This window comes from Saccopteryx bilineata, chromosome 5 (genome assembly GCF_036850765.1).
Source record: "Saccopteryx bilineata isolate mSacBil1 chromosome 5, mSacBil1_pri_phased_curated, whole genome shotgun sequence".
In the NCBI taxonomy this organism is placed as follows: Eukaryota; Metazoa; Chordata; class Mammalia; order Chiroptera; family Emballonuridae; genus Saccopteryx; species Saccopteryx bilineata.
This window is the reverse complement of record NC_089494.1, coordinates 17,747,124-17,767,100: the sequence shown is the minus strand read 5'-3', so window position 1 is coordinate 17,767,100 and position 19,977 is coordinate 17,747,124. Positions and strand designations below refer to the sequence as shown.

General features: G+C 50.0%; 2 protein-coding genes and 1 long non-coding RNA gene across 4 annotated transcripts; 1 reads left to right on the top strand and 2 right to left on the bottom strand.

The window, feature by feature from the left end:
* Nucleotides 1-828: 828 nt before the first annotated feature.
* CNPPD1 (cyclin Pas1/PHO80 domain containing 1) lies at nt 829-6,009 on the bottom strand. Its single transcript, XM_066280695.1, has 8 exons — nt 5,380-6,009; nt 4,826-4,934; nt 4,234-4,315; nt 3,949-4,069; nt 3,735-3,863; nt 2,758-2,819; nt 2,278-2,395; nt 829-2,059 (listed from the first exon to the last, which is right to left on the bottom strand). Exons 1-8 carry the CDS (start codon nt 5,446-5,448, stop codon nt 1,517-1,519), a joined length of 1,233 nt encoding a protein of 410 aa, XP_066136792.1. The 5' UTR covers nt 5,449-6,009; the 3' UTR covers nt 829-1,516.
* Nucleotides 6,010-6,880: 871 nt separating this feature from the next.
* On the top strand, nt 6,881-12,428 carry RETREG2 (reticulophagy regulator family member 2). Of its 2 annotated transcripts, XM_066279013.1 has the most exons (10): nt 6,881-7,674; nt 7,932-8,038; nt 8,769-8,799; nt 9,158-9,293; nt 9,648-9,732; nt 10,027-10,170; nt 10,318-10,412; nt 10,540-10,675; nt 10,925-11,238; nt 11,344-12,428. In XM_066279013.1, the coding sequence occupies exons 1-10, from the start codon at nt 7,403-7,405 to the stop codon at nt 11,566-11,568; spliced, it is 1,545 nt and encodes a 514-aa protein (XP_066135110.1). In that variant the 5' UTR covers nt 6,881-7,402; the 3' UTR covers nt 11,569-12,428. The 2 variants fall into 2 exon arrangements, with proteins under 2 accessions (XP_066135110.1, XP_066135109.1); XM_066279012.1 differs by having other exon boundaries at nt 6,882-7,674; nt 10,925-12,428.
* On the bottom strand, nt 12,178-18,906 carry LOC136337590 (uncharacterized). Its single transcript, XR_010731857.1, has 2 exons — nt 18,790-18,906; nt 12,178-13,880 (listed from the first exon to the last, which is right to left on the bottom strand). It is a non-coding gene; the product is annotated as an uncharacterized lncRNA (long non-coding RNA).
* Between the last annotated feature and the right edge of the window lie 1,071 nt (nt 18,907-19,977).

Genomic DNA, 19,977 nt, shown 5'->3' with positions numbered 1-19,977 from the left:
AAAAACTGAGTCTTTATTCAAAATGTGCAAAAAGGACTTTGGACTTTGTGTTTACACGTGAAGTTAGATAGTTCTAGGCTCCAATATAAACAGGGTTTTCCTATGCATTATGTGCACCCAATGATTCCAAACTCACCTTGGGAATCTTTCCTGATAAGAGGGATCCTGGGCATTTCAGGGTGTCTAGCTTTCTGCCCAAGCCGACCAAATGCCAAGATCAGGCCTTCAAAGTTTTGAGTCAACAAAGTCCTGTAAATTTTCAAAATGCCCCCTAGGGGGCATGCAATACATCCCTGCTATAAACCATCTTAAACAGTCCTAAATACCCACCCAGTCCAGCTGCCCAGAGGTTTTACTTCTTCCAATGACTGCCCCTCCTTGGACCGCTCTTAACAACACTACCATCACAGGCCAGACTGGATTGAAAGTCAGGATTCACAGGTGGTGCACTGGCTTGCCCTCAAGAAGCTGATGGGCTCTGCTGGATACCTGGCTTGGCCTCTGTCCAGATGTGCTTCAGAATCCACAAGGGTGGTGCTCACCCAGAACTTTCAACAGACAAGATCGACCCCAGGGATGGCGGTCACCATCCATGCTCTATGGCAACCCAAGGTGAGCAGCGCTAGTGACCCCAGGGTGCTGGGAGGAGGGATGGAGGGGAAGATTGAAACGGGGGCTTATGGCTATCAAAGAACAGGGAAGTTCTGAACTGGGGCTCAGAGAGGAAGAATTGTAAGATGACGAGATCAGGTGGCAGGGTGGCTTAGAAGGCAGATATGGGGAAGAAAGTTCTTCCAAAGGCTGCCAGAGAAGGAAGAGTCCAGGCCATGCAACTGAAACTGTTTATTGAAACCTCAGTTCTACAAAAGCGTGAAAAACCCAGATACAAAGTGGTGGCCAGAGGGGCCTGTGAAGACAACACCCAGGAGAGGACATGGAAAAGAGGAAGCCCAGGAGCAGGGTACTAAAAAGACTGGAAGACAAAGGGGCGGGTCTGAAGGTCCCGGCAGTCCTCGCCTCCTTCAGACTCCACGGAAGGGGCGGGCGTGGGCTGGGCTTCCCCACTCACCCGCCTTCCCTCGCAGATCCCCCCTCGGCCCTGTCAATCCCTGGCTCTCCTGCTCAGAGATATCATACAGACTCCAGTCAATGTTATCTCCCTCCACCCCCATTTCCCATCTCCCACCTTTCCGTCCAGGGAACTAAAAAGCTAAAGTCTAAAAGAGCCCAGAAGAGGTGAAGAGACAAGGGGTCCTCTGTCCATCTGTGATATGCCCTGGTCACCGAGTTGAAGCTTACACTGGCACCATCACTGCCCTGGCCAACAGCCAGCCACTGAGGTCTAGGAGAGCAAGTGACCTTTAGTCATTCTGCCCCGTAACTCCTTAAACTCCCTCACCCAAAATGACAGGGGACCAGCCAAGGACCCAGAGAGGTAGACAGGGTCTAAATCAAGCATTGCGCCTCTAGATTCTCGGACTCCCAAGCCCTCTTCGTGCATCCCTTGGAACCCTACCTAGCCAGGGAAGATGAAAGACTTGAGGCGGGCCAGCTCCACGATGCTGAGAAGGGAACACTGCTGAGGCTGTGGGAGCAGAGAGGGCATTGGGCTCCGGGGCCAGGAGGACACCAGGCCATGGGAGTTGTACCAGGGGCTTGGGCGCCCTGTAGGGCCCGTACGGTTGGAATGGTGGCAGGCACGACAGGTTGGCAAGTCTTTCTGGAGCTTCTGGCAAAGGGGACAGTTATGGAGAATGGGAGGGGCAGGAGGGTCTGGGGGAGGCAATGGTGGGGGACTCAGTGAGGCCAGGAGACTGCTCCAGAGTGAATGCAGCCCTACGTTGCCTTCCAGGTGGCTGGAGACATTAGCAGGAGATGGCAGGCACTGTGGCATAGGAGGAGGTACGCAGGGTTCCAAGAGGCACCTGGAGGCCAGTCCAAGGTCTGGGGGACCAGGTGGGGGACTGCAGGACAGCCCCAAGGACTGGTGTATTACAGCCACTGATGCCACAGCCAGGGCCACACTGCTCACATACGCCACAGCCAACAGGCAGGATAGCTGCAGGAGAGAGATTAAGAAAAGTCAGTGCCAAATATCCTCCCCTGAAACCTGCTCTATCTTTAACATACCCGCCCCTTGTCTTTACGAGTCCCAGTAAGAGCTCTCTCACCTTCTACTCCCAGATCCGATCTCCTGAGCCTTTCAGTATTCGCTCTACATCATCCCACCCATACACCAGCCCACTCAAGCTTCCTGTCTTCCTGACCCCTCCTCACCTTTGCCAGCTGATGGCACAGGGAGCCCAGGGCCAGCTGCCAGGCTGGCTGCTCCAACAGCACACACAGGTCTGTGTAGGTGTACCAGCCCCGTCGCCGTCCCTGATGATCAGCCACACTATTGGGAGCAGAGAAAAGACAAAGCACCTGCAATTCTCCTGCAGCTGGCTCGATGGCACCCTCCTCCTCCCCGGGACCCACCAGAAAACACTGGGGAACTTGTTAAAAGCGCAGATTCCTAGGCCGCCTGCTGATCCAGACACCGAGGGTGAGACCAAGATCTGTATTTTTTATAAGCTCCTCCCACCCTCCCAGAGGTGACTGATTACAAAGAGGGCAGGCAGGTTTGGGAACCACTGACTTGGGCATTCTCTCTCCTGTCTCCTGCCTCTTCCCAGATACACAGACCCTCACCTCTGTCTAGCTCCTCTGGCGTAGGCCTCAGCCTTTAAGTCTTTTTTCCCGACTCTTAGAACCTACCAGCTCTCTAACCAGCTCAGCACCTCAAAGATCTCCTGAGGGTCAGTGTAGAGACGCCAATCCTGTGGGTATGAAGAGAAAGGCACCAAACCAGGCTTAGGCATGAGCCAGTCATTTAACAGTCAAAAGCACCTCAACTACCACTATGAGTGACACTTACTTGGCACATACTATGTGCCAAACACTGTTCCTGGAGCTTTTCTTTTCTGTATTAACTCAATTTGCTTTTGCACATGTGTGCAAGAGAGACAGACAGACAGACATGGACAGACAGACAGGAAGGGAGAGAAATGAGAAGCATCAACTCATTGTTGCAGCACTTTAGTTGTTCATGGATTGCTTTCTCATATGCGCCTTGAAGGGGGATCCAGCTGAGCCAGCAAGCCCTTGCTCAAGCCAGTGACCTTGGGCTCAAGCCAGTGACCTTTTGGCTCAAGCCAGCGACCATGGGGTCAAGTCTATGATCCTACACTCAAGCCAGTGACCCTGCACTCAAATGAGTGAGCCTGTGCTCAAGCCAGATGAGCCCATATTCAAACCAGCAACCTTGGGGCCTCGAACCTGGCTCCTCAGCATCCCAGTCTGAAGCTCTAATACACTGTGCCACCGCCTGGTCAGGCTCTATTAACTCATTTAATCATCACATATTTGGATTCACATTACATCCTCCATTAAGGGTACAGGGAAAAAATAATCCTGCAAATCATGTCCAGTAAGAGAAGCTCTGACTCAGAGTGGACCCTGCTGGGCCTGGAGGAATGGAGGAGCAGGGATGCTCCATTTCTGGCCTCACCACACCAGGAACCTCCAAATGCTGTAGTCGGTGCAGAGCACTAGACAAGGAAGATACAAGGAAAGACACAAGGAGGATAAGCAGAAAGAGAAATGAAAAAAACAGAAGGCTGAGAGAGAAACAACGAAGAGTGAAAGGAACAAAAATATGGGCCAAGGAAACAGAACAAGAAACAGCTACTCACCATAGCACTCAGGAAGCCCCTCTCCAGGGCATTGAGAGTGGGCACAGCCACACCCCCTGCAGCTCCCCATTCATCGTTGAAGACCTCCTCCTCCTCCCCTTCATCATAGAGGTATTTACTAGCCACCATCTGCAGAGGAGAGAGAGGTGGTGTCAACAGAGCTCACACTGGGCTCCTAGCTCACAAAGGAAACGAAGGGGAGAGGATGTCCTACCATGGAGATCAGGAACAAGTCAGAGGAGGACACATGCTGTAGGTAGTCGGGGTTTCGGTGCCGGAGCCGCTCAATGTACACCAGGGCTAGCATCATAGCACAGGGGGAGATGCACGCCTCCCTGAGTGGTGGAAAGCATCAGTAATTAAACCCAAGCACCTTTCAGATCTTGTAACACTTATGATGCTCATCTCTGTGTCTTTACGTCTTCTCTCCAGAAATACCTAATCCCTTCTTTTTAGGGTTCAAACACTCTCATCCTGTCTCCCTCAATTCAAGGCTCACCGGGACACATGGGCAACATATTTCTTCTGGAGTCTGCGAATGGGGCTGGGGGCTGCCTTCTGGAGCAATTCTACAGCAATGTCTGCAGGGGCAAAAGGAAGACAGAGTAAGCAAACAACCTCCCCCCTTACACACACACACAGAGCTGAGGCCTTGCAGACAGGACCACAGTAACAATAGCGCTGAAACAAAAAGTCCATCCCAAGTTTGACCTTCAGCTCCTTCCAGCAAGAAGGCTTATCTTCCAGTCACAGGAAGTTACTTAAACTTGTCTTTCACTCTTGTTCACTGGGGAAATAGACATACTTCATTTATTTGGGAAACACATGGTGGATGTTCTTGGAAAATTAAGAGTTTCTGGTATTCAAGTCAAGAGAGATACATATTTGTAAGATAGCAATGTTTTATACTCATTTGGGCTAAAAAAAAAAAAAGGTGAAAAATAAACCCAGCCTTTACACCAACTACCTAAAAGCTAGCTATGAAGAAACAGGGCAACTCATGGGGTACACCTAGAGTCACTCTTGTGCCCGCTGACAATCCCATGTTCGGGCTGCTCACATGCTCAGTCACACACACAACACTGTCTGACCTGCCATGGGGCTGGAGAGCTCCTCCAGGCTACAGTCCGCTTCCCAGTCCCAGCCATAGTAGAGTCTTCTCCGGATCCTGGCACTCAGCTTCTGGTGTCCCGGTAGGAACTGAAACGGGGCAGGAGGGTGGTGGAGGGTGAAGGGCAGGGGAGGGTGCGACGGAGATCCCGACTCCGGGCCAGAAGGGAGCGCGGGGCAGCAGGCCTGCCTCCCTGCTCCTGGGTCGCATGCCCCACCCAAGCCCGCGGTCTCTGGATTGTTTGCCAGTGGGAGCCTGTCCACAAGGGGCGGAACCGTCCTCCACTGAGGGCTCTCCAAGTGCGCTTCTCCGAGCAAGGCTCGGGCGGGCCACCACTACCTCCAATCCTGTGCCCCGCGGCTCTCCCCCGGGGCCGAGCAGCCGGGGCCTCAGGTGGGGACGGCTCGAGCGGCTGCCTCCCAGCTCCCGGGCAGGCTGTCAGGCGAGCTCTCCGCCCGGCCCGGCTCGGCCCCGAGGGGAGTCTCCCGACTCCAAGCGCAGGCGGCCGGGGAGTGGGGCGGGCAGCGCGCTCACCGAGAAGTCCTGGAAGCCGGTGAGAGAGAAGGTGCCTTCTTCGTCCCGCAGGAGCCCAGCTAGGTCCATCGCGCCGCCAGCTGCCGCCCTGTGAAGGCGGATGGGAAGCGAACGAGTTGTAAGGGGGCCGCGGTCCACCTGCCCTCCGGCCTCCTCCGCGCCGGCCGCCGCCCTTGCCAGTGCCGGCCGCGTCCCTCGCGCCAGCGGCAGCAGGCGGGGCCCGGGCGCAAGGGCGCCTCTTCCTGTTCCGCCCCGGGCGGGGCTCCGCTATCCCGGACCCGGACCGGAGCTCTGCACTCCAGGATCGGAGCTCCGGGCTTGGGATTCACTGGCCGGGGCGCTCACCTCACGGAGTAGAGAAAGAACCCGGCCACGAGGCAATGCGAACTATGCCGTTGTCGCGCCGCGCCGCTCATCTGCCCCGCGTTTACAAGCCGCGCGGGTGTCGCCGGCGAGTCAGCGATCGCGGCACTTCCTGCCGCCGGCTGGGCCGAGCGGCGGGCTCCAAAGCCTGGTCCGGGCAAGTCACAGAGCTGATCCCCAGCATGACCTCGCTTCATCTGACAAATGGGGACAGTTCCTAGGGAACCATACCGCACGGAAGGGGAGCAAGCCCCGCTGACTTCTCTTACCAATGTAGATTCTAATGTGAATAAAACAAAAATGTAGGACGACGAGTTGCTCCCAATTGTTTTTAAAAAGGGGAGATATAGATACACACACATCAATGTACATAAAAGCGACGAAGGGATGCACAAGAAATTTGACAGTGGTTGCACTGTGTGTGTACAATGAAGCAGGGAAGCTTACTTTTTGCTGTACAGTGTATGCACTGTAGTTTCGAATTTTAAACCTAATTAAATACGGCCTGATCAGGTGGTGGCGCAGTGGATGGAGCTTCAGACTGGGAAAGAGGGCCCAGGTTCAAAACCCGAAGTCACCAGCTTGAGCGTGGGATCATAGACATGACCCCGTGGTCGCTGGTTTGAGCCCAAAGTCGCTGGCTTGAGCAAGGGGTCACTTGCTCTGCTGTAGGGGTGGGGGGGGTGGGGGGTGTCAAGGTACATATGAAAAAGCAATCAATGAACAACTAAGGTGCTGCAACCAAGAATTGATGCTTCTCATCTCTCTCCCTTCCTGTCTGTCCCTCTGTCTCTCTCTGTCACCAAAAGAACAAAACAAAAAAAACTAAATACGTATTTTGTAGGGTAATTGCAGAGATCGATTCAAGGGACAATAAAACGTCCGATATGTTGTAAGCCTCAATAAATGGTGTTAACATGTCTCCAAAGAATAAACATTTAAAAAGGATTTTATTTTTAAATTCAACCGCAGACCCTACTAAACTCCTGATTCGAGCAGGGGACTGGAAGGAGCTGTCTGTGTGGGGGCGGGAATGTTTACATAGACAGGGAGTAAACAACTCTCAGTAGGTGAAGCTGTTATTGAGTCAGTCCCTCGCGTCACACGCTGGTGTTTATTTACCGCCGTGAAGAGGAAACTGGGAAGACCAGTACGTTGAGGGTTGAGTAATGGGACAGCCGCCGCCTGGCCAGAGCAGAAGCAGATCCCACCGAGGGGAGGAAGCATCTGGAAACCCCCTTTCCTGCCTCTTCGACCGACATCACAGCGGGAATAGCTGGCCCGCGCCAGACTCCCTAGCCGCCCTGCCTACACCGGGAAAAGAAAACGGGCTGGGGTGGCGAAACACGGAGCTACAGGCCTTCGGTCAGGAAGAAAGAGACACCATTTAGTCCCCAACCAGGGGTCACGACTCCAGCAGTTGAACAGAGCACTGTAGGAACCCGGGTCACCCGTGCCCCTGCGCGCATGCGCGGGCCGCCCTACCCAGGCGGTTAGGGCGCATCACGTGACGAGCCCGACACTCCGCCATCACGTGTTGCCCGGCGGCGGCCTCGGCGGCTCTCTCCGCGGCGTGCGCCCCCTTCCGCCTGACGCGCCCCCGGCGGCGGCCGCGCAGCCCTGGCTCCCCGCGGGCTCGGGCGGCGGCTGCGGCGGGGCTATGGCGAGCGGCGGCGGGGGTAACACCGGCGCGGCTGGGGGCCCGGGGCCGGGCCTGAGCTTCGGCCTGGCTCTGAGCGTGGGCATGGGTGAGGCTACCAGCGAGGCGGAGGACGAGGCGGCCGCGGCCGAGGCGGTGGGACGCCTGGCCACGGCGCTGTGGCTGCGGCTCCGCGGCTGGGAGGCCGTGCTGGCCGCCGCGCAGCGGCTGTTGGTGTGGGAGAAGCCGCTGCACAGCTTGGTGACGGCGGCCGCGCTCAACGGCCTCTTCTGGTAACGGCGCGGGGGAAGGGGGCGGGCCGGGCGGCGGGGGCGGGAGGGGCCGGGCCCTGACCTGACCTCTCTGGGGGCGACGCTGGCCCTGGGGACTGCCCACCCCCGGTGCCCGGAGACTTGCTTTCCGCCTGGGGGGCCCGGGCCTCGGTCTCCGGGTCTCGGGTTAGGCCCGGAGGCTGCCGTTTCCGCCTCCTGCGATGGCTGCGGGAGCCGCTCGCACCCGCTCACCGCGCAGGGGCCTGTCTCTCCCGAAGGTTGCTGTCTTCGTCGTCCCTTCGGCCCATCTTCCTACTGAGCGTCTCACTTTTGGCCTATTTTCTGCTGGATCTGTGGCAGCCTCGCTTCCTCCCCGACGTCTCAGGTGAGTGTCACTTCCTTCATTTAGCGAGCCCCATTGTGCGCTTGCCGGGGTGACCCGCTGGGTGGCCGGGTGGCGGAGGCGGTGCGCACACCGCGGGCCACCTGCCTCCCGGGCACCCCGCGCCCCCAGTTCGGGAATGGGCATTCCTCCTTCCTCAGATTGGTGTTGCTGTGAATATAATAGCTAAGACTGTGGACTCTGCGGCCAGATTGCCCGGGTTCCATTGTCTGCTCAGCCATTTACTGTGTGTGTAATCTAAGATCCACTCAATCTGTATTTGCCTCCATTTTCTGATCTATAAAGTAGGAGATGGTAGAACTTTATCAGGAGGTGGAGAATAAGTGAGTTAATTCATGTTACGTGCATGTGGTAGACCTTCACATGCAATAGGAATTATATAAATGTTAGCTCTCACTGTTTCGTTTTTATTTTTTTATATTGATACTCGTACAACAACATAATTCATATCTAGTTGCTTCTTGGAGCAACTAGATACCAAGCTGTGTGCAGGTTGCTTGGGACATAAACATGAATAGACATAGTTCCTGTGTTTGAAAAGGGTAAAGACTACAAAAGAGGGACACATTCAAACAACACAACCTGGTGTTTCCTGCAGTTGGCATCTGAAGAAAGTCCTCTGGGACTGCATAAGAGGGCAGCTCTGTCTGCCTTGGGGAATGTCTCCCAAAGCCCCTACTGCTTAGTAACGTGTCACCTCCTCTCTCTATAGCATCAACCCCAGAGGAGCCACACTCTGACAGGTGAGTGCAGGCCACCTCTTGAAGACAAATGCCCAAATCCTGTCTTGCTTTGGTGCCAGTGTCACCATGGCACAGGGCAACACTGCAGCTTCTGTAGGCACAGAACCCCCCACATAGTGAACGGACTGATGATTAGCTTGGTCCTAGATTCCTGTGTAGGTGTTTGTGTGCCCGCTCCTTTGGGGGCATAGGGTTGGGAGCTCTGGGCTTTGTTTCCCTGGACCAGGACAGCCTCTTTTGGGGAGGTAGGGTTATCCATTTCCTTAGACTGAAGATCTCAATTGGCATTCTCAGAGGGATCTGAGTGCCTAAGAAGCTGGTGTCTGAGGCCTCTAGGGGTCATGTCATGTCTCCCCAGTGAGGGTGCGGGGTCAGGCGCCCGGCCGCACCTGCTGAGTGTGCCCGAGTTGTGCAGATACCTGGCTGAGAGCTGGCTCACCTTCCAGATTCATCTGCAGGAGCTGCTGCAGTACAAGAGGCAGAATCCAGCTCAGGTAACCTCCCCCATGTCGTACAGTAGTTCCCTGCACTGTGGGGAAAAGGGGGTGGGGAGGAGTGTTTGGACACTGGAGGAAGAGACCTGGTGCCTTCTTCTCACTCGGAGAATACGCTGGTGTTCTGACACTATTTCCTGCCAAGGCACAGCTGTTTGACTTTTAGGTGTTTGGTAGTATCAATTGCATACTTCCCAAACTGGTGGTGGTGGGCATCCTTTGACTAGACTGGATCACCATATTCCCAGAGGGCATACTTCTCCTTTCACCTGCTGAGCAGTAATTTCTTACCCAAGTGAGTGGGGTGTATACTACTTCCGCCCAAGTTCTTAGACTCTGTGCTCTTCTCTGCAGTTCTGTGCTCGAGTCTGCTCCGGCTGTGCTCTGTTGGCTGTGCTGGGACACTATGTTCCAGGGATTATGATTTCCTACATTGTCTGTGAGTAGGGTCTAACCTTGCCCTTCCCAAAGCCCTCTCCTTATCTTCTTTCCCTGAACTGACCTAAAGGGACGCCTGTGCTCTCTCCCTCGCTCAGTTGCCCATTCACAGAGATCCCTGAGGGATACTGGGAGTATTAGCAACAGTGGAAGAGTCGCCTGGGAGGAGGGCAGAGGATACAGAGGGAAGAGGCTGATACAGCCTCAGGAAAGGACTTGCTGTTTAGGGACCAGTTGAACAAGGGCCTTCAGGAAATAAGCATAGGGAGCTCTGAGTCGATGTTCTGTCCCCTAGTGCTGAGTATCCTGCTGTGGCCCCTGGTGGTTTATCATGAGCTGATCCAGAGGATGTATACTCGCCTGGAGCCCCTGCTCATGCAGCTGGACTACAGCATGAAGGCAGAAGCTGACAGCCTGCATCACAAACACGACAAGAGGAGTAAGGGGCTCCTATAACCCGGGCGGGGCTTGGCTTACGGCTCATGAAACGCCCTAGAATTTATCGATAATCTCCAGTCCCTTGGCCATGTTTGTCCCCCACTACTGTTCTGGCTTGGCGAGTACCCTGCTGCTCTTACCTCTCTAGAGCGGCAAGGGAAGAACGCACCCCCTGAAGGTGATGAGCCACTGGCAGAGACAGAGAGCGAAAGCGAGGCAGAGCTGGCTGGCTTCTCCCCGGTGGTGAGGTCCAAGGGAGATGGGAGGTCAAGTAGAAGGCTGGGGGGAATGGGAGTTGGTTAGGGGGTGCTCCTAGAAAATTAGTTCTCTTATCACCTCATCTATTGTGTTCATCCTGGTTCTCCTGCAGGTCGATGTGAAGAAAACAGCCCTGGCTTTGGCCATTACAGACTCAGAGCTGTCAGATGAGGAGGCATCTATCTTGGAGAGTGGTGGCTTCTCAGTATCCCGGGCCACAACTCCACAACTAACTGATGTCTCGGAGGGTATGGGAACCCATTTGCCCTTCCCAATCTTCCTGTTCCCTGTTGTGAGATACTAGCTTTGCTCTCTGATTGTTGCCCCATAAATATTGGTGAACTGACCCTGTAATTCTACTCTTAAGCTCCTGAAAGACCTTAACACCTTAGGCCCAATCCAGCACTCTATGTACTGAGTTCTTGTTTTTGAACTTATAGCCTGTGTGGGCATTCAGAACAGCAGGCCCATTCCTGACCCTCTTGTTTTCTGCACAGATTTGGACCAGCAGAGCCTGCCAAGTGAGCCAGAGGAAGCCCTGAGCCGGGAGCTGGGGGAGGGAGAGGAGACAGAGCTGGCCCCTCCGGAAGACCTGCTGGGCCCCCCGCAGGCCCTCGCAAGGCAAGGCCTGGACTCGGAGCAGGAGGAGGAGGAGGAGGAGGAAGATGAAGATGCAGCAGCCAAGGAAACCTTGCTTCGGCTCTCGTCCCCCCTTCACTTTGTGAACACGCACTTCAATGGGGCAGGCTCTCCCACAGATGAAGAGAGGCTCTCCCCTGGAGGACCAGTGGAGACACCGAGCCCAGAGGCAGTGAGTGGTAATCCCACCACTCCCTCGAGCACCCTGCCCCCCCTACTTTGCCTTGCTGAAAGTGACCCAGCCCCTTCCCTCTCGGTGCCCCCACCTCTTCCCCAGGACTCACCCCAGCCCCTGCCTGCCCCTGAGGAAGAAGAGGCACTCACCACTGAGGACTTTGAGTTGCTGGATCAGGGGGAGCTGGAGCAGCTGAATGCAGAGCTGGGGTTGGGGCCAGAGACATCCCCAGAGCCTCCTGATGCTCCACCCCCTCCATCCTTAGGGCCCAACCCCCCTCCTCTGTTACAGTCAGACCAAGAGGCGCAGTCCATGGCCGAGCCATGAGCCATGGCAAGAATTGCAGGCACAGTAGGTGGCCACTGTTCCATCCTTTCCCTGTTGCTCTACGAGGGGTAGTATGTAAGGAAGTTGGCTGTCTGATGGTAGCTAGCCCACCTCTGCCTACTGCCTGCCTGCTGTCCTGGGCCTGCTCCAGGGCCTGGGATTGGTGTTGTTTGTAAATAATGTTACCTTTGGGTTAGTGGATGTGAACAGAGCTAGGGAAATCCTTCCCCCAGCCTGCACTTGCCTCCCTGCCTCATCTCTATTCTCATTCCAGTCTGCCCCAAACCCTGCTGGTCTGTCTATCCCTTTCTTTTTTCTCCTATCCTCAGGGACCTGTGCTGCTCTGTCTTTGTGTCCCACTTGGTTGTTTAGTTCAGGCACTTTATTATTTTTCTCTTCTGTCCTGTGTTCCTCTCTGCTTTATTTCCCTGCTTTGTCCTATCCTTAGCAGCTCAATCCCCACTCTGCCAGCTCTTCTTCCCCTGGCTAAACTTTAGGGAGGCTCCTGTCTGGGAGGTATAGACTAACCCTGGGGGGGGCGGGGTGTCAGACTAGTAGTTGAGCTCTTAGGTCATGGTTGCCCGTGGAACCTCCACTGAACCATTGGCCTAGTTCGTTGCAGCCTTTCATGATGGAGCAGAGCGGGGATCCCACAGCACATGCACCAGCACTGTGTTAGTGCGCAGGAGCTCTGTCTTGGGAGGAGGTGCTTTCATACTATCCCAGGGAGGAATAAGGAGACCTGCTCCTCTGGACCCTGGGCAGTTCAAGTGTGGTGGGACCCCCTACCAGGGTCAAGAAGTGGATAGGGACATCTGTGCTGGTGTTGACTGGAAAAATAAAATGTTGATTGGCCAGAACTGCTGTTGCTGCCTGCCTGCCTGCCTCGCTGTGAGCTGCCTGCCACACACTGTTCTGTCCCATCCTCACCCCTTACCTCCTTGTCCCCAGTCTTGCTCCTGGTTCTTTATTACTTGGTGCAGAACAAGGCCAGAAGCAAGGATTACCCTGAAAACCCAAGCCACCTCCCCTGGTAGTGTCGTATGTTCGGTGAGACTTAGCATGTGTGAATAAAGTGTATGCAGGAGGAAATTGCCTCGTCTTCCCAATCAATAGAAATTTGGGACCATAACATTTGTTTCTGCTATGTTTCCTACAACCTTAACATTGTCTTCTTAAAAAGTTCTTACCCATCTACAGGCCGGTAACTAACTGGCTCAGCTCTGAGCTGTCCTGGGGAAACCAAACAACTGGGCCTCTACCTGTGTCTAAACTGGTTTCAGGTCGGGAACACTAAAGAATAACATCTTAACACTAACTGAATGTGTAATAAGTGCTCGGTACTCTAAAAGTAATTGATACTTTTAACTTTTTCCCCTCACAACCCTAAGATATGTACTGTTGCTCCATTTTACAGACAGACTGATGTTCTGGAAGGCCACAGCCCTAGTAAGTAGTGGAGCCAGGATCCAAACCCAAGCAGTCTGGCTCCAGCAGTCACACTGGAACAGGAAGCCCCCACCCATAAATAGGCACAAATGGAAAGATACTGGAGGGCTGAAAACTAGAGAACCAATCTAATACCTCAGCTTCACAAAGAGCGGATGTGGTGGTCCTTGCCCTCTGGGGAAGCACGACGTCACAGAAAGCCCAGAACTGAGCAGATGTTCTCTAGGATCTCACATCCTCAGTCTTCAGCTGGAGGTACCTAACGTGTGGCAGTGTTATCTGACTTCTTTGAGGGTGCCTTCTGTGTTACATCTCTCCTAAGCTCAGAAATTTTTCCTTTCCATTTGTTTCACATTTGCCTGAGAGAAAATCAGGATTGATTGAGTCCCTGTCCATTTCCAGTGAAGGAATATAAACTTTATCATCTAGAGATTCCAGAAGAAAATAGGAAAAACTTCTAATCAACAAAAAAGCAATTTAAAAGATCAACCTATCAGAAAGACACTGGCTCCATATACCCCACCTTTTATCCATTTTCATGTTAAATTTGAAGTTTGAGGATGGAGCCAGAAGCCTGTACTTGGATCAAAACATTGACCATAGGTTTGAGGTTCCATGAGGATCCATTCTTGACATTTACCCTGGTCTGATGGTTGCTACATGTTTGTCTACAATTTATTTTTTAAATTTATTTATTGATTTCAGTTGGAGAGAGACAGGAACATCGAACTGTTCCTGTCTGTGCCCTGATCGGGGATTGAACCAGCAATCTGTGCTTTGAGATGATGCTCTAAACAACTGAGCAGTCCAGCCAGGGCAACAATTTTTTCTGTTGTTGTTAGATGTCCAGGCCATTTCCTGCCCTGAGATGAAAGAGACAAGAAAGCTTTCATATGAGTGGGAAAAAAAAATGAGCAAAATGTGAAACCTATTAGGCTAAATAAAAGTAGCAGAAGAAGAGATGGTTATGTTTTTATTGCGGGCAGGGCAGTGCACTTAAGTTAACTATACATTCAAATAGCTAACAGTGTAATACAATTTAATTTTAGGCTACATTACTGGAAATACTGTCTCCCAAGCAAGGAAGATAGTAACTATAGCATACTGTGCATAAGTTAGAATATTGCCAGAGGACGGCTTGCTACACTTGTGGACAACTTGACAAACAGCAGTGTTCGTAAGAGAGGATCTCCAGAGGTGAAGGCTGAAAATCATCCCATAGGGAACTGGTAAAGGAACTGAGGGTGTTTAAGCCAAGAGGAGAGGCCTGAATTGAGTCACATAAGCTGCCTACAGATTTTGAAGGGTGATCTGTAGAACTTAAGAGGGCAGAAATTAAATCTTTGAGAAGAGATTGATTAATAATAGTGCTAGGCAGAATTTGTTTTTCTGGTCAAGAGATTTTGCAAAACTAGATTTAAATGATCTTTATAAGAACAAAAGATCAAATACAGAGATTCTAAAAATTCCTTCATGGAAGGATAAATGTATCACCATGTTGTTTTGCTTTGGTGTCCAACTAAAGTCTCCTTGGACTTGCTCCACCCACTCCCTTAAATACTGCTTTTTGTTGTTGTTTTCATTGGGTCTGTCACTGGCTCATTTTCTTTGTACTCTGCCTGGGCAGTTTCATGTGTTCATGCATCTAGTTTCCACTTATATTGCTGATGACTTCTAAATCCTTTCCCAGAACTTCCAGTTAGGCATCTTCACTTGAATGTTCCATGGATACCTACTGCTCAGCACCCAAACTGAACACACCCTTTCCACTGAGCACTCCCCTCCACACACACACACACACACACCTCCCTACACAGACTTTCTCTGTATTTGCCATCTTGCTTGCTAGCACCACCAACTATGAAGGCTAAATTCTTCATCCCACACCCAGTTAATCACCAGTTGCTGCTAATTTGATGTTCAAATTATTTCTTAATTCTGTCATCTCCATGACAGCTCTGAGTCACACCCTCTTTATCTTTCATCTGGCCTACTGTGAGTGACAGTTTCCCTGCCTACACTCTTGTCCACCACCAAAATTCATGCCCCCCAAAATGGCTATGTTATTTAAAAATACTAATTTGATGACCTTTCTGCTATTCCGTATTAATCAAAGGCTCTCCTCCAACATCGTCCAAGCTCCCTATGCGGTTAAGAAGCCTGCGCTCTGCCCCTGCCCCGTTTTGTTCTTTACACTATAGCATTCAGCGCTGAACATCTTGTCCTCTGTTCACCTATGCAGCCCTCCCTCATCCTGCTCTACACACACACACACTGGACCCCTCTGTTTGGAAAACACTTCCCTTGTCTTTTAAGATGTACTTCGAGCCATTCCTTATCCATAAAGCCTTCCCTGATGTCCCATGTCTCCTGCCCCTCGTATCAGTCTTGCTCTCCTAGTACTCTCTCAGTATACCTTTATTTTTCCACATATCACATTGATCTTCATTCTCTCTATATAAGTATAGTATATGGGATATATAGGTACATGTATATATGTACAGCTTCTACTCTGTTGCTTACTGTTGCGGGAAAGGACTATGTCTTAATCTCTGAATATTCCCAGAATTTAGCCTGGAACATATAACATAGTAGATGTTCAATAAATGGATGTTGGACTAAACTGAACTGGTGTACTGGAGTCCTAACTATTGAAGTAGCCAATGTAAATAGACTTGGGTGGTTGGTACATACCTATTGACAATAGATATCTTGCCTTCATTTGTTATTGTTCTAGTGAATGGTAGCTAACTTAAAATAACCCCCAGACAAACATGTAAGTTCATGGTGTCTGGACTAGGTTTAAGGCCATGAAAATGATATAAATTTGGAGATTCGTATTTGATGATTTTGAAGCTAAAGGCTTTTCTGAGTTTAAGGTAAAATTGCCCAACCAACTTGATCTCCTGTGATTGCATTATTACAATATTTCAAAAATAATTTTGACTCAGTTATTTAGAATTGACTATTTTCATTAAAAAAAATTTATAGCCTGGCCTGTGGTTGGGCAGTGGATAGAGCGTTGACCTGGAACACTGAGGTCACTGGTTTGAAACCCTCAGCTTGCCCAGTCAAGGCACATATGACAAGCAATCAATCAATGAACAACTAAAATGCAGCAACTATGAGTTGATACTTCATGCTCCCCATCCGTCTCTCTCCTCTCTTGGTAAAATTGATAAATAAAATCTTTTTAAAAATTCAATTATATGTATTAGTGCTTGCTTAAAAAAATGTGACTCTACAGAAATGGAATAAGGTTTAAAAAGTCTGGGGTTTGGCCCTGGCTGGTTGGCTCAGCGGTAGAGCGTCGGCCTGGCGTGCAGGGGACCCGGGTTCGATTCCCGGCCAGGGCACATAGGAGAAGCGCCCATTTGCTTCTCCACCCCCCCTCCTTCCTCTCTGTCTCTCTCTTCCTCTCCCGCAGCCAAGGCTCCATTGGAGCAAAGATGGCCCGGACGCTGGGGATGGCTCCTTGGCCTCTGCCCCAGGCGCTAGAGTGGCTCTGGTCGCGGCAGAGCGACACCCCGGAGGGGCAGAGCATCACCCCCTGGTGGGCAGAGCGTTGCCCCTGGTGGGCGTGCCAGGTGGATCCCGGTCGGGCGCATGCGGGAGTCTGTCTGACTGTTTCTCCCCGTTTCCAGCTTCAGAAAAATACAAAAAAAAAAAAAGTCTGGGGTTTTACTTTTTAAATATAAAAAGTGAGTTGACTCCAAAAATATCAATTTCACAAAAGATAATGAAAAATTGAGAAACTATTTAAGATTAAAAAGGAGACCAAGGCCCTGGCCGGTAGGCTCAGTGGTAGAGCGCCAGCCTGGCGTGCAGGAGTCCCGGGTTCGATTCCCGGCCAGGGCACACAGGAGAAGCACCCATCTGCTTCTCCACCCCTCCCCCTCTCCTTCCTCTCTGTCTCTCTCTTCCCCTCCCGCAGCCAAGGCTCCATTGGAGCAAAGATGGCACAGGCGCTGGGGATGGCTCCATGGCCTCTGCCTCAGGCACTAGAGTGGCTCTGGTAGCAACAGAGCAACACCCTGGATGGGCAGAGCATCGCCCCCTGGTGGGCATGCCGGGTGGATCCTGGACAGGCGCATGCGAGAGTCTGTCTGACTGCCTCCCCGTTTCCAGCTTCAGAAAAATACAAAAAAAAAAAAAAAAAAAAAAAAGACCAAAGAGACAGAACAATAAATCCAACCTTGTATTGTATCCTGGGTAGGAAAAAAAAAGTTACTCTAAAGGGTACTATTAGAACAACTGGTAAACTTTGAATATCAAATGTATATTATAAAAAAGATATATCAAGATCAAATGTCTTGATTTTTATCATTTCACTTTAATTATATAAGAAAGTATTTTTAGGATACATATTCAGAATTTTTTAAAAAAATTTTATTCATTTTAGAGAGGAAAGGGAGAGACAGAGAGAGAGAAAGAGAGGAGAGACAGAGAGAGAGAAGGTGGGGAGGAGCTGGAAGCATCAACTCCCATATGTGCCTTGACCAGGCAAGCCCAGGGTTTTGAACCAGCGACCTCAGCATTTCCAGGTCGACGCTTTATCCACTGCGCCACCACAGGTCAGGCCCAGAATATTTTAGATGTAAAAGATTATGTTCTCTGCAAATTGTAGGAAATAGTTTGGAAATGTAAATAAACAAGAATGAGTATATGAATATATGGTGTGTGTGTGGAGAGAGAAAATGATAGAGAATGTAGCAAAATGTTGAGAAGAAATACACATGGTAAGTGTAACACAGAAATCCTCTGTGCAGTGGATAAATACATTGTAGTACGTTCAGGTAACTAAACAGAATGAACAGCCTATAATTAACACAAAAATATGGGTGAGCCTCATAAATAAAATGAGTAAAAGAAACTAGACATAAAAGAATACATGATATATGACTACATTTACATAAAGTGCATTTATATTGTTGGAAGTCAGGATAGTGGCTACCCTTGGGGACAGGGAAGCAGTGACTGGAAGGGTCTTCTGGGGGCTGGTAATGTTTTATCTCTTGATCTGGGTGCTGGTTTTGTGGGAGTGTTCAATACATAAAAATTCATTGACTTGTACACATTTCTGAATGTGTCATATATATATATATTTTAAGTGTCAATATCAAAGTGTATTGTTTATCTATTTCTACATAAAATAAACTACTCCAAAACCTAGTATTCTAAACAACAAACATTATCTCACACTATTTGTTTTATATTTTTTTAAGTGAGAAGAAGTGAGACAGAGAGACAGACTCCACGTGCACCCCTAACAGGATCCACCCAGAAAGCCCCTACTGGGGATGCTCAGCCCACGAAAGACTGTTGATTGGCAATTGAGCTATTTTAGGACCTGAGGTGGAGGCTCCACAGAACCATCCTCAGCACCCAGAGCCAACACGCTTGAACTAATTGAGCCATGGCTGTAGGAGGGAAAGAGAGAGAGAGAGAGAGAGAGAGAGAGAGAGAGAGAGAGAGAGAGAGAGAGAAGGGGGAGGGAGAGGAGTGGAGAACAGATGGTCACTTCTCCTGTGTGCCCTGACTGGGAATCAAGCCCAGGACATCCACATACTAGGCAGACGCTCTACCACTTAACCAGCCAGCCAGGGCCACACTATTTCTAAGGATTAGAAATCTGGGAGCAGCTTAGCTGGGTGGTTCTGTTTCAAGGTCTCCCACAAGATTGTAATGACAATGTCAGCCAGAGCTGGCTAGCTACAGTCATCTGGAGGCTCAACTAGAGCTATAGGACCTGCTCCAAAATGGCATACTCACAGATAGCTAGAAGACTCAATTCCTCACTTGCTCTGGGCAAAAGACCTCAGTTCCTGAGCACACTAATTTCTTCCTGTAGCTGCTTCAGTGAAATCAGGACATGACACCAACTTTCCCTAGAGTAAGTGATCCAAGAGAGAGCAAGAAGTAAGCCACAATGCTTTTTATAACCTATTGTTAAAAGTCACACTCTGGGTCCTCACCAGGTAGCTCATTTGGTTGGACTGCTGTCCCAATATGCCAAAGTTTTAGGTTTGATCCCGGCCAGATTTCATACAAGGGTCAATCAATGAATGCATAAATAGGTGAAACAATGGGTCAATGTTTCTCTCTCCTCCTTCCTCTCTCTCTAAAATCAACAAAAAAATAAAAAGTCACACTCTGTCACTTCTACCATATTGTTAGACGAAAGTCACTGAGTCCAGCCTACATCCTTGAAATGAAAAGTAGCAAAGAATTTTTGGATTTACTTTAAAACCACCACATCAAGCTTATCTAGAATTTACATTAAAGGATTTGAACTCACAATCTACACATTGAAAGTAAAAACAAACAAACAAACCAAAAAAACGGACAATGTATCAACACATGGGAAATGAACATATTTAGTAATAATAATATACACAGTTAAATAACTAATAAGTTAGAGATCTAAGTACTTTACATGTATCCTTTTATGTAATCTTCACCATTATGCTTTGATGTAGGAGCCCATTCCACCTCTCCATTTTACAGATGAGAAAATTGAGACTCAGGTAAAATCACTTGTCCAAAGTTACACAGCTGAGTGTAATTACAGTACTGTTTTTCTGTACTCTAGTATTCCCACATATTTTCATATTTTAAAGGACCAAAATAGAACTTTAGTTGAGATAACTATTCTTCCAACATTAGAAAAATCTAAATTCTAAGTCATTTATAAATGACATAGAGCTGCATTAAAATTTTGCACACACCAAGGTAATTGTTTAGAAAGCATCACTGCATTCCGCAGACTTCAAGAAGAGGGGAAATGTCAATGGACAAAGTAAGCTTTTATTACAAAAATGTTGTTTCTAATTCAAAGGCACTTTAAACATGTAAAATTAGGAACAGGACATAAAATTCCTATCTCTGCATCAGAATTTCAATCTATTTCATGAAATTGAAGATGAATACAAATCAGACATTTTCTATTTGAAACAAAAA

Bases quoted from the DNA above. Each gene is read 5' to 3' on its own strand.
- CNPPD1 (XM_066280695.1), bottom strand. From the start codon at position 5,448: ATGGACCTAGCTGGGCTCCTGCGGGACGAAGAAGGCACCTTCTCTCTC. The intron at 4,316-4,825 runs GTCAGACAGTGT...TTGCCCCTGCAG, and splicing joins GCTCTCCAGCCCCATGGCAG to ACATTGCTGTAGAATTGCTC. The intron at 2,820-3,734 runs GTGAGTAGCTGT...TCATACCCACAG, and splicing joins GGGGCTTCCTGAGTGCTATG to GATTGGCGTCTCTACACTGA.
- RETREG2 (XM_066279012.1), top strand. From the start codon at position 7,403: ATGGCGAGCGGCGGCGGGGGTAACACCGGCGCGGCTGGGGGCCCGGGG. The intron at 8,039-8,768 runs GTGAGTGTCACT...CTCTCTCTATAG, and splicing joins CTTCCTCCCCGACGTCTCAG to CATCAACCCCAGAGGAGCCA. The intron at 10,171-10,317 runs GTAAGGGGCTCC...TTACCTCTCTAG, and splicing joins TCACAAACACGACAAGAGGA to AGCGGCAAGGGAAGAACGCA.